At 60.6% G+C, this 12,013-nt stretch overlaps 1 protein-coding gene across 3 annotated transcripts in view; it reads left to right on the top strand.

Annotated features, from left to right (window-relative positions):
• The window catches only part of RAB3IL1 (RAB3A interacting protein like 1), a 41,713-nt gene that overhangs the window by 26,228 nt on the left and 3,472 nt on the right, over positions 1-12,013 (top strand). For 2 of the 3 annotated variants that reach the window (XM_082659970.1, XM_082659971.1), the window contains exons 2-9: positions 5,916-6,162; positions 6,559-6,654; positions 6,746-6,823; positions 7,493-7,711; positions 8,947-9,075; positions 9,170-9,282; positions 9,560-9,583; positions 10,757-10,856. In XM_082659970.1, the coding sequence (XP_082516096.1) occupies positions 5,916-6,162; positions 6,559-6,654; positions 6,746-6,823; positions 7,493-7,711; positions 8,947-9,075; positions 9,170-9,282; positions 9,560-9,583; positions 10,757-10,856 (1,006 nt within the window). The remainder of the gene's footprint in view (positions 1-5,915; positions 6,163-6,558; positions 6,655-6,745; positions 6,824-7,492; positions 7,712-8,946; positions 9,076-9,169; positions 9,283-9,559; positions 9,584-10,756; positions 10,857-12,013) is intronic. The other variant, XM_082659972.1, reaches the window with a different exon arrangement.

Below are 12,013 nucleotides of genomic sequence, written 5' to 3'. Positions count from 1 at the left end.
CTCGTTTTCTGCCACTAAGTGGCCACATGACGTTGGTGTAGCCCCTCAGTCTCAGTTTCCCCATCTGACAGATGGGGCTAATCATACCTCCCTAGAAAGGGAGGGACAGGCTCTGATAGACGCCCAGGAATGAGAAAGACCACCCCAACCTCCCAGGGATGGGAGACTGTGTCTTTGCTGCAGGCAGGATGCTGGGGAGCTGCAGGGCTACAGATGGGCTGTGAGATCTTGAGAAAGTCACCTAACTGTTCTGGGCCTTGGCTATCGTAAGGAGCTTGGATCTGTGAGGTCCTGCCTTTAAGGAGTAAGTCACAGGGAACTCCAGGCTCTGAAATGGCATCTGAAGTATGGCCTAGGGGCTCCAGGGTCAAGAGCAGGAGAAAGGGGTTTTGTGACCTTCACTGTCACCTCCTCCTGGAAGCCCTCCATGATTTAACTACCTCCCACCTCCCCCTCAACAGATGGAAATGTCTTTCCTGCTGTCCCTTAATCAGCACATCTGTCTGTGGCACTCAGTAGAGTCCTGCTTGTCTTAGACTCTCCCCACACGGGATTTGTGCTCAACAGGGTGGGGGAAGGGAAGCAAAATGAATTCAAGTGTGATGAGAAGGGGGCTTGGTGATGTGGCTGCCAGAACCTGTGCACACTGGGTGGGTCTGGGCCGGTGGAGTGCCTGGCACACGATAGGTGCTCGCTGCGTATGTGTTGGATGTTTGAGGGCTTGGGGTGTCAGATTCTTCTAGGACCAAACAGGCAGATGTGAGGTGTGTGCCATGTGCCCTGCTCTACCTCAGTAGAGGAGGGAGCCCTCCACCCTTTCAGGCCTTGTGCCACCTCCGGTGGAGACACAGGGCTGGATTCCCTCCCTCATCAGGGCTGGGCTGCGCTGGGCTGGGCTGGCAGGCCTGGGGCTATGGCAGGGAGAGGCTTGGCCTGGTCCCCCTGCCTCAGGTGTTCTGACCTCCCTGCTTACCACCCTGAAGCTGTTCCTGACCTCCTCCTCCCTCCTGCTGCCTGTCCTACCAGGCACACACCTGCTTCCCCCTTCCTGGAGCGGTCCAGGCCCACCCTCTCCTATCCTGGGGGTCCCGCTTGGCTCACTTCCCGGCATTCTTCTGGTGCCTCGTATGACCCTGTTCTCCCATTCTTCTGGAATCCTCCCCTCCAGCCCCTCTGATGGCTCGTGTTCAGGTCTCCAGGCGGGCTCTCTGGCCCTCAGCTCCTCTCTCACCCATCCCTCATCCAGGCTCAGGGCTGCAGCTGCTCCCTCTGGGCTGGTGCCTCCCCTCAGCCACCACTTCCCCAATGCCTCAGCCACGCCCCTTACCTTCCCTGAAAGACCCCCTCCCAGTTCCTCAGTCGTGTCGTGGGCACTGCTGTTCTCATTCACCTTGGCCTCCGTTTTTCATTAGATTAATTACTGCAACTTTTGTTCTGTTCCCCTCTCCAGCCCCTGGTCCTCCCCTGATTTCCTCCCCACCCCCGCCCAAGTCTTTTGTCTCTGTGTGTCCCCTCTGTGTGTCCCCTCCCAGCCCAGAGCCTGCCTGGCTAGAACAGCAGCCTTGGGTGGAACCGTACCACCACCACTCAAGCACTATCTCCAACTTCCTCAAACCCCCGTCTGCATCCTGCCTCACTTCTCTGAAACCACCATTCATCCCCTTTCCGCCAGTCCTGACTTTTTTGGGTGACAGTTCACATGATGCACTAGTGCCTGGACTCTGGGTTCAGTTTCCCCACTGCCACTTCCTTGCTGTGTGTTACAGCCAGGTCGCCATCCCTCTCTGAACCTCGGGTGCCTCGTCGTTCAAACTGGGCTGGCGAGAGCATCTCCCTGTGGCAGCATCGCAAGTTGACACACGATGACGTCTGTGGGGAGGTGGAGTGGTGGGCTGGCGTGGACGTGAACAGGAGCTTGAGAATCTGATCTGTTTGTGGGTCTGGAGCTGAAGACTTGGCCACTCTGTAGGCTGAGCCTGGCCGGGCTTGCTGGTTGGTTGGGGACCCAACACACGAAACCTTTCCTGGGACCCCCTTGGCCTCGTTACGAGAGTCACTTGCCTGTCAGCCTCAGTGTCCTCAGGGCTTACTGGACCGCCCATAAGTGTATGAGCGTGATTCTGAACTGGGCCCCTGTGCCATGGCTGTTCCTGAGCTGCGCCCTGGGTCAGAATTCCTGCAGACCAGACCAGCTGTAGTCGCCCTGGAACCCGGGCTTGGTGGCCCCAGGCAGAGGGTGAGGGTCGCAGTCTGCCCTCCCAGCCCTCTCCTTCCCCTGGTTTTCAGTGCTTTCTTCACTGGCTTCCCCGCTGCTTGCTTAATGAACCCACTGTGCCTGTTAGCACAGGGGAGGGGTCTTTAACTCAAAGAGGTGACCTGGGCACTGGGGGGCAGAGAAGGGGAGGTTAGGGCAGAAGGACCCCATGGCTGGCTGGTTGGGCTGGGGCTGGGAAAGGGTATCCAGGACGCTACCTGGGTCTGTCTGGCCCCGGGAGTGGGCTCCGTTCAGGCCCTCCTGGCCCAGTGGGGTTGCTGGGTGACTGGGGACCGTAGAATCCAGGGTGGGCCTCATTTCGCCATTTTTTCTGCTTGGGGACAAAAGCCCTGCTGGCCCTCCTAGGGGTGGCCTGGGGGGTGAGGATTGAGGTTACTGCTTTCCCCTGCCTTGTGTGTTTCCTGGGGAAGTCACCCAGTGGGGCCTTTCCTGTATGAGCTGCCCTGGGCTCTAGGCCGCAGGGCTGGCTTCGGGATGGGGGATGTTGGCTACCCCCACCTACCTCTGACCTTGACTCTTAGTATCTCCCACCCCCCTACCCGAGCAGACCCCTTCCTAGCCGGCCCTGCTGTGTGTCCTGGACACTGAACTCTGTGTCTGCAGGGAATGGGGTCCGAGAAGGCTTGTGCACAGGGCCGTGGACCTGGACTGGAAGGGGAGGTGCACGGCAGGAGGACTCCAGTGGTAACCCGTGCTCGCCCAAGGAGTGAGCTCCCCAGCCCCCAGGCACTCACACCCGGATTTTCGGGCCTCTGGTCTAGGAGACTGAAGTGTGTGGGAGATAGCAGATGCTGGCTCGGGTGGACCCGAGGGGCCTGGGCTCCCTCCTTCATCTGAACTTCGAGTCACGGGAGCTGGCCTCATAGCCCAGAAGTGTGAGGGGCAGGGTCTGCAGACTTCAGTACAGGGTGGACCCTCCTTCCCTCCAGCTTCTGCACCCCTGGCCCAGGCATTGGGCATTTGGTGACCACAGGGTGGTCCTGCTGTTCCCACGCCTTCTGCCATGAGGATTTGCTCGTGGGCTTTTCCACCAGGGACAGGGGGAGGGTGTCACACTCTGTCTCAGGCCTCCCTGGACCACTGTTTCCTCTGGCTGCAAAATAGGGCGCCATCCCCCCAGAAGTAGACCAAAGTGAGCCTGTTAGGAAAATGATGGGGGCCGTCTGGACGCACCCCCAGCCCGTGCCCTTGGGACCCACTGGAGAGTCCTCCACTGTGGCCAGAGGCCCAGACCATACTGGTGGACGAAGCTCAGGCCTCGTGGGAGGGGCTGGCGGCCTTGTTCCCCTAGGCAGGTGGTGTTGGCAATGTCAGGGTGGTCCTTGTTGTGGGGCTAGGTGTCTGAGACCTGGGATTCTGCCCTGTGCCCTGTGCTGTCCCTGAGTCAACCCCTGCCCTTGGCCTGTAGTTCCTGCTCATTCTATTGTAGTGGGCAGTCCCGAGATGGGGTCCCCACCAAGCCTGAGTGACTGTGGCCATTCTCTCAACTGAGGAAGTGGGGCTGGGGCCCAGGCCTCCAGGTTCCCACAGTGGGTACATCCCCAGGGCCTGGGGTTTCAGGTGCAGGACACAAGAGCCTGGGCAGGGATGGTGGAGGTGGTGGAGGTACCTGGCAGATAGCCCACTATTTACCTGGCGCTGTAGCCAGTGACTTCCTCATTGGATTCTCAGTGTGTCCCTGCGAGTTTTAACTGCCATCCCACAGGCGGGGAAGCAGGTTGAAAGAATTTCAGCAACTTTCCCAGGGGCTCGCGTGGACCCCAGGTCAGAGGCTGGCATGGACCCGGCCGTGCCCGACTGGCCTGTGCTCTCAGCCACAGCTCCCCCAGTCCTGGCCTCCCTCCTGGGAGGCAGTTTCTCTGCCTGAGCAGAGGCTGAGAAGCCAGTTTGGGCTGGAATTGGGTCAGATTTTCCTGTCACAGCCAGGGAGGAGCCTCCTGGATGCCCCTGGGCCCAGCGGCCCTTGATCCCAAGGCAGATGCAAAATTCTGTAGCCCACACCCCACCTGCCTGTCCGCTGTGGCTGGAGAGCTTTGGACCTGAACTGAAGACCTGGCCGCCTGTCCCACCAGTGCCACCGACTAGCTGTGTGGCCCTGGGCAAGTCCCATTACCTCTCTGTAGAATGGGAACAGTACCATGAATGCTGCTGAGAAGTTTAAATGAGATAACACGGGCAGAGCGCCCTCATGAGTCCCCGGGTGCAGACCCCAGCCTGGGGCTGCCACAGTACTGCCAGAGACCCTTAAGCTTCAGGGACCGCCCCCCTTCCCGACTAGACCCCCCCCCAAGCAAAGTATTAGGAAAGATCCCTGTCCGGCATAAACACTGTTGACGGAGTGGTGGGTGTGTGTTCCCACTTTATTCGTCAAAGCCCCACGTCCTAGCAAGGCAGGACCCAGCCCCAGGAACCTTGAGGCCACACTCGGGGCCAGTCCCAGCAGACGGCAGGCTGGGCTGGGCAGCTGGACAGGGCCATGCGGAGGGTCGGGAAATGGGCTCATTGCTGGGGTCCCTGGGTGCCCTCTGTGTTACCTAAGGGCAAACTGAGGCTCCGGGGCCGCTTAGTGACTGTCCCAGGGCCCAGAAGACAGGGAGGTGGGACCGGAGAGACCCTGGCCTTGTGTTACTTCCCCTCCGCGATCCTGAATTTCATGACCCCTTGGCCCTGTCTTTCCTCCCTCCCGTGTGGGCCCCTCTTGGCCCCCTCCCCTCCACTTCCCCACTGCTATCAGCAGCCCAGCCCCCAGCCTCGGCGCAGCCGCTGCAGCTCAGAAGCTGCTGGCTCAGGAGCCGCCAGCTTTTGCTGAGTGAGCGAGTCCAGGGTGCTGTCTTGGCACAAACCGCCACGGCCCAGCCCGCTCCTCCCCTCCCTCCTCAGGGTCTGCTGCGAAGGGGGGCGCGTGGATGGGAGGTGGGCAGCGGCTGGCGGCCCCCACCCCGCACCGCCTCTAGGGTCTTCAGCTTCAGAGGGAGGAGGGTCCTGAGGCCCAGAGAGAGGGGGTGTTTGCCTGAGGTCACAAGGCAGACCAAGCAGAGAGCTGGGACTGCCCCCCTGCATGGTCCAGAGAGCAGGAAGTGGGGCTGCCTTGCCTAGGCTGTTTGCAGAACCTTCCTGCCTCAGCCGGCCCTGCCTGCCCTGGCTAGGCCCTTCCTCTCTGGTCCACCCTAAATGGCGTCGAATTTGCATAAACTATGCATGAACCATAGCAATGAAGGCAGTTCCCACTTAATCACCTCGTGTGCCAAGGTTTTCTGCACATCGCTGATCCACTCAGTGACCCTTGAGGTAGGGCCATTGGGATTGTCCCCATTTTATACAGGGGGAAACTCGGGCTCTCGACAGGCATGCATTTACAACATCTGCTGGGCAAACGAGCACCTGCTGTGTGCTCAGCACCTACGGTGGTCCTGGGCTGGAGGGGATGGTTGACAAAGATGAATGAGGCCTGTCCTTGCCCCCAGGAGACCCTGTGCTTGGTCATTCTGCCCTTGTGACGACCCCCGTGACGGCCTATTTTACAGATGGGGAGACTGAGGCCCAGAGTGGCAGGTGCATTGCCCAAGGCTGGTCCCTGGCCTCAGCTCTCTAGCTCTCCAGGCCTCGGGACACCACCCTGTATCTGCTCTTTGCCTCACAGCCAGCCCCACCCGGACGAGGGCCACCCACCGCCCCCTGAAGCTGTCCCAGTCCCCTGGAAGAGTGCGGGCCCCTGCAAAAGCCACAGGGATTCAGGCCTGGTGGAGACCCCTGCTGGGAAGGAAGCCCAAGGCGAGGAGGACCCTGCGGCCACCCGGCTGGACGTGTTGCGTCTGCGCAGCTCTTCCATGGAGATCCGAGAGAAGGGCTCAGAGTTCCTGAAGGAGGAGCTGCACAAAGCCCAGAAGGTGGGCTCTGAGGGCGGGGGCGGAGTGGGGGGGTGGTGAGGGGCCGGCCTGAGGGGCCGTGGGCTCTCACCCAACGGCCAGAGACGTCACGTTCCTGTCAAGGCCACCTACATGCCAGGCCTGTGCTGGGCAGGAAGGCAGCCCAAACGAAGGAGAAACAGTTTTTCTTGTGACTTTTAAACGACTTTTAGAAGTCATGACATCTCTGAAAACCGTTCCCAGGCTCTAACAAACTGACAGTTGGGGTTCAGCTTCACGCTCTGAGCTAAATGGAAGCACAGAGGAGGCAAGCTCGGGGCCCTGAGGCGCACGTAAGGCGGCCCCGGGAGTGGCGCCAGGCCCGGGGCCGCTGGGGGGCTCACAGCGCCCTCCCTCGTGCCCACGCCCGCCCCGCAGGAGCTGAAGCTGAAGGATGCGGAGTGTGAGCGGCTGTGCAGGGTTCGCGGGCAGCTGGAACGGGAGCTGGAGGAGCTGACGGCCAGCCTGTTCGAGGTGCGGGGCGGGGCGGGGCGGCGGACAGGGGGCGGGGCAGCTGGGCGTCCGTCCGCGCCTGCCCCTCACGTGGAGCCCACCGTCTTCCCAGGAAGCCCACAAGATGGTCCGAGAAGCCAACATGAAGCAGGCGGCGTCAGAAAAGCAGCTGAAGGAGACGCGGGGCAAGGTGAGGCACGCGCCGGCCCAGACCTCCTGCCCACCTCTGAGCCCTGCGAGCGCCGGCCTCCGCCACCCGATCGGACCCTCGCATGGACTGGGGGGCCAGCAGGGAGGCGCAGAGGCATCCGAGATGGCCCCACTGCAACGTTCCCGCTGGAGTGGGAGCCCAGCTCCCTGGGACTCGAGCTGTGTTTCTGCTGTACCACGGAGACCTTTCTGGGGGCCTTTTCAGGGGCTGGGAGGATCCTGTGGCCATTGTAATTTCTTTTCCTCCGTCCCATACCCCCTTTACAAAGCAGAAACCTCAGTCTGGCTGTGTGAGCCTGGGCAAGCAGCTTTATCCCTTGGAGCCCGTGTACCCATCTGTAAAATGGGAGGGCTGGGTTGTTCCTGGCTCCGGGGGGCCCCCTCAGTGGGAGACCCAGCCAGCTCTCAGATACGTGCACCTAACAGAGTCCTGGCTCTCAGTATGACCTCAGCCAGGCTGTGTCTCCTCTGAGCCTCAGTTTCCCTATCTTTGGAAAGGGTATCTCAGCCCCCAACCCAGAGGCTGTTCCGAAGATAACGGGTGGAGTTAGGTGCTCAGGGTGGTCTTTCCTGAGCTGGGGTGGCAGGCAGTGGCAGCCGGGGCAGCCTCAGCCCTGGGTTAATATTGACAGCCGTCTCTCCCGGCCAGGTCGACATGCTGCAAGCAGAGGTGACAGCCTTGAAGACACTGGTCATCACGTCCACACCAGCCTCTCCTAACCGCGAGCTCCACCCACAGCTGCTCGGCCCCACCAAGGCCGGACCCCGCAAGGGCCACTTGCGTCATAATAGCACCAGCAGCGCCCTCTGCCCCGCCGTGTGCACCGCGGTAGGACACGCCCCCAGCCTGGACAAGGAGGGCAAAGAGGTGAGGGGCAGCGGGCAGGCAGTGGTCACGGGAAAGGGAGGCAGTGCCCACTGTCAGCCAGGCAGCGGTGCCCAGTGGGGACCCGCCTGGACCCCGCTGTGTGACAGGGAGCGTGTCCTACCCTCTCTGGGCCTCTGTGTCCTCTGGCTGTGAGGGCTGCCTGAATTCCCTGTGATAGGAGGTGTTGGGCCCTCAGTAGGGTAAGTGGGGCACCTGGTCCAGGCGGGACAGTGGCTGTGATGTCCTTGGCCACGGGTCTTTGGGCAAGTGAAGCCGCCTGTCAGCATGTCAGTCTCCTCGCGTAAATGGGGTTTCCTGGGGCCACAGGACGTGGGTGTCAGGAGCTCAGCTCAGGGCTGCACCCAGCGGACGCCCCTGAAGGCTGTAGTGGGATTCAGCTTCCTGGAGTCTCTGATGCCAAGGTGGCCCCAGCTCTGCCCTGCCCCAGGCCTCCCGAGCACCCAGGGAGGAGGTGCGGGCCAGGCCTCTCCATCCCCTCCTGAGCTCTAAGCTTCCGGCTGGACTCTAATAATCTCCTTCCTCTGTCTGTCTCTGTGCACCTGTCTGTCTGTCTGTCCTGCCGGCCCAGCCCGGGCTGCCCCCTCTCCTCTCCCTGCTCCTCTGCGTGATCCCCAGCAAGGCAGTTCACCTCACCTACGAGCCGGCCTGGCAGCTCCCACCTGGGGAGCTGCCTGTGGGCCCCACCTCTGCTACCTCTCTCTCCTTTTCCCAACAGGTAAAGGCTCCGGAGAGGGGCTGCTCCCTCTGCCCCCTCCCAGCCTCTCCCTCTGCATGTGCCCCAGGGCAGCCAGCGAGTTGTGTGTGTTCCTTTCCGTGTGCACATGCCTGCGTGTGCCGTGAGTCCCGTCAGGTCCCTGTGTGTACCTGCGGGTACCTGCAGCGTCACTCTTCAACTTACCCTCCTCAAGGAGGCAGCGAGGGTCTTCAGAATGAGACCCTGGACCCAAGTCTAATTCTCTAGGCCAAGAAACTGGCAACACACCTCCAACACACTTGGAAGTGAAACTTTTGAGTTCCGAATCAATTCTTCTGTGCAAGGGGAAGAGAAGAGTTCTTCTTTGGGACTCGGGTCCCCTGCATGGCTACAGGGGACAGGCCCGCTGGGGCCTGCCCTGCATCCTCCCTGGCTCCCCACCTCCTGGGGCTCTGCCTGTCTCTGCCATGCTGGCCCCCCAGTGCCCTGCCCCCCACCACCAGCTCACCTTCCCCCACAGGTGGACACGACCCTGTTTGCAGAGTTCCAAGCCTGGAGGGAATCGCCCACCCTGGACAAGACCTCCCCCTTCCTGGAAAGGGTGTACCGGGAGGACGTGGGCCCCTGCCTGGACTTCACCATGCAGGAGGTGAGGCAGACAGAGGGCGGCCCGCCGGGGGACCCGGCCCTGCAGCCGGCGGCCAGCCCCTCACCACCTCCCACTCCTCCCTGCTCTACCGCAGCTCTCAGCCCTGGTACGGGCCGCCGTGGAGGACAACACGCTCACCATCGAACCCGTGGCTTCGCAAACACTGCCCGCGGTGAAGGTGGCCGCTGTCGAGTGTGGCCGTACCAAGTAAGCTTAGCACCCTGCCCCCTGGGAAAGGCCCACATAGCCTTGGGCTGCACCAAGGGGGTGGCCAGGGAGGACTGAGCCTCAGGCCTGCCTGCTGGGTCCTGCAGTGGGACCTGGGGGTGGGCAGGGGCACCTGACTGGAGAGGGACAGTGGCTGCCTCCGCGCAAGGCAAGGAGGCATCTTTGGCAGACATGCTGCCTCTAGTCATGGAGCCGGGGTCTCCTCCTTCCTGGCTGGCCTGACGTGCATCTCTCTCCTACCCCCTCTCTCCCACAGTGGGTTCCGGGCCCCGATTGACACGTAAGTGACGTCATTTTTCACTCCACCTCCTGACAATGACCCGATGGCCCCGGCATCTTGTCCTCCCTGCTTCTCAGCTGGCATTGGGCAGGGCCAGCAGCAGAGCAAAGCTGCCAGCATGGAGCAAGGGCAGGGACTGGGGCCTGCGAGGGAGGCCCCTGGGTGGGAGCCTTGTCACAGAGGGGAACATTTGAGCCGGGTTTTGAAAGATGAATAGCAGTTTGCTGAGCAGGGAAGGACCTTTCAGGCAGAGGCAACAGCATGAGTGGAGGTATGAGAAGCTGGAATATTAATGGAAACACCACTGGATCGGTGGGCGGAGCAGTGGGGTGGGTGGGCATGGGGTTGGGGCTGAGGCCACAGAGGGTGTTTGGGGCCAGAGTGTGAAGGCCTCAAATGAGGTTTGGGCTTTAACCCACTGAGGCCAGCATTTCACAAATCATCGATTAACGTTCCCTGAAAAGAGGGTTCCCTGGTCCAATCAGAGTCACAGTGAACCTGGAGGCAGCAAAGGCTCTGATAAGTCCTGCAACCAAGGAGCCTATTTAACCTTCCTTTACTCGGGATTCTCCATAACTATTTCCTGGGCAGTGGGGAAGCAGCAGGGAAAGATAATGGGCTAGATGTGGGTTTTTGGAGTAGCCCCTGGCTGTAACATGGAGAAGAAAAGCAGAGATGAGGCAGAAGTCTGGTTGGAAGGAACTGAGGGCATCTGGGCAAAAGGTCCTATTGGCAGAACCTAGCCTGGGGACTTGGTGACCTAAGTGGAGGAGAGAGAAGACTCCTGCTTAGGAGGAAGGGATGACTGGGTCTGAGGGCCCTAGTAAAGTAGGGGGCAGCATTTTTAGGGGCGGCAGAGGGTGGAGCTTTTGTACCCCTGGCCTGAGGTTGACCAAGCTCTCCTGCCCAGCAGGGGTGAGGTGAGGGGTTGAGGGATGGGGTCCAGCTTGGTTTAAAGGTCTCCCCCAGGGACTTCTGAGACTGCCCTCCTCCTTGGCCTGCCTCCAGGCTCCTTGGGAAGCTGGGACCAGGGGAAAGGATGCCAGGCCCCACCCTGATGTGTGTTTGCCTCCCCCTCCCTCTGTGCCTTCTGCGGCTGCTGCGTCCTCCCTGGATGAGCTGGGTGGGCAAGCCCCAGCCGTCCCCATGGTCCTGAGGTCTGCTTTTCCCTAGTACCTGTGCCCTGAGTGGCCTGGCCTGCGCCTGTCGTCACCGAATCCGGCTTGGGGACTCCGAGAGCCACTACTACATCTCACCGTCCTCCCGGGCCAGAGTGAGTCATCCAATGGGAGTGTTACCTGGCTCCTTAGAGGCTCCCTGGGCTGGGACTCTGAGCCCCAGGCTGCACAACCTACAATCTACAGAGCAGGGCACAGGCTCAGAGAGGTACGAGAATGACTTGGGCCACACAGCCAAGCCGGTGTATTTGTTTGCTGTTGCTGTGTGACAAGTTACCATAAACTTAGTGGTAAACTTCGATTTAGTATCTCACAGACTCCCTGGGTAGGAGTCTGGGCACAGCTTAGCTGGGTCCTCTGCTCAGGGCCTCATGGACTGCAGTCACAGTATCAGCGGCTGCATCCTTTCTGGAGCTCAGGGTCCTCTTCTGAGCTCACATGTTGTTGGCAGAAGTCAGTTCCTTGTGGTTGAAGGACTGAGGTAGCCATTTTCTTGCTTGCCGAAAAGTAATCATGGGAGTGACACCCATCAGCTCCGTCGTTTAATATAACCTAATCAAGGGAGTGACACTAGAGTTCCAGGCTCCTGACTCCTGGCTCCGGCCCCAGGCTTTGGAGAAGGTTCTGAGGCTTGTCTGTCACACAAGGCTGACAGTCAGCTGTGGGCTCTGAGGGGCCTCCAGGGATCCCAGCTTCTGTCCTCACCTGCCGAGTGACCCAGGTGAGGGTCAGTGGATCAAGGGGCCTCACTGAGCTGGGATGAGGGTGGGGTGGACCCCTTTCCTCTGTCCCTTCAAAGACAGTGAAGAAGATTGGAAAGAACAAAAGTTTGGAAAACTCTGAAGCTTGGTGCAAAGGCGACGTGGTGTGGAAGGTCCTCTTAGAGGAACCGTCTCCTCCCCTTGACCTACTAGAGGTGCCTGATGGGACTAAAGTGGGCAAATGGCCTCATCATCAGGCAGTAGACTGACCAGCACAGTCAGCTTGTCGGGTCCTGACAGCCTCTGCAGGGCAGCCCAGCATGTTGTTTTGGCAAATCCCCCAGCAGCGAGCTGAGCTCCCATTAGAGAGGGAGTCTGAGCCTTAGAAAGGAAAGGGGTGCACCCCAGGCCACTCAGCCTAGACCGGAGGTCTCCCCATCCTGGATCCAGTCTCTTAACTGCTGCAGTTTCCACCCCCTGCATCTGTGCCCAGAGCCTTGTTCGGTGGCCATGGGTCACCTCTGTGTTTTTCTGATCCCAACCAGGGGATC

Source organism: Grampus griseus, assembly GCF_964374135.1.
Source record: "Grampus griseus genome assembly, chromosome: 8".
Classification (NCBI taxonomy): domain Eukaryota; kingdom Metazoa; phylum Chordata; class Mammalia; order Artiodactyla; family Delphinidae; genus Grampus; species Grampus griseus.
The sequence above is the reverse complement of the archived record's forward strand: the minus strand, read 5'-3'. Positions and strand labels throughout refer to the sequence as shown.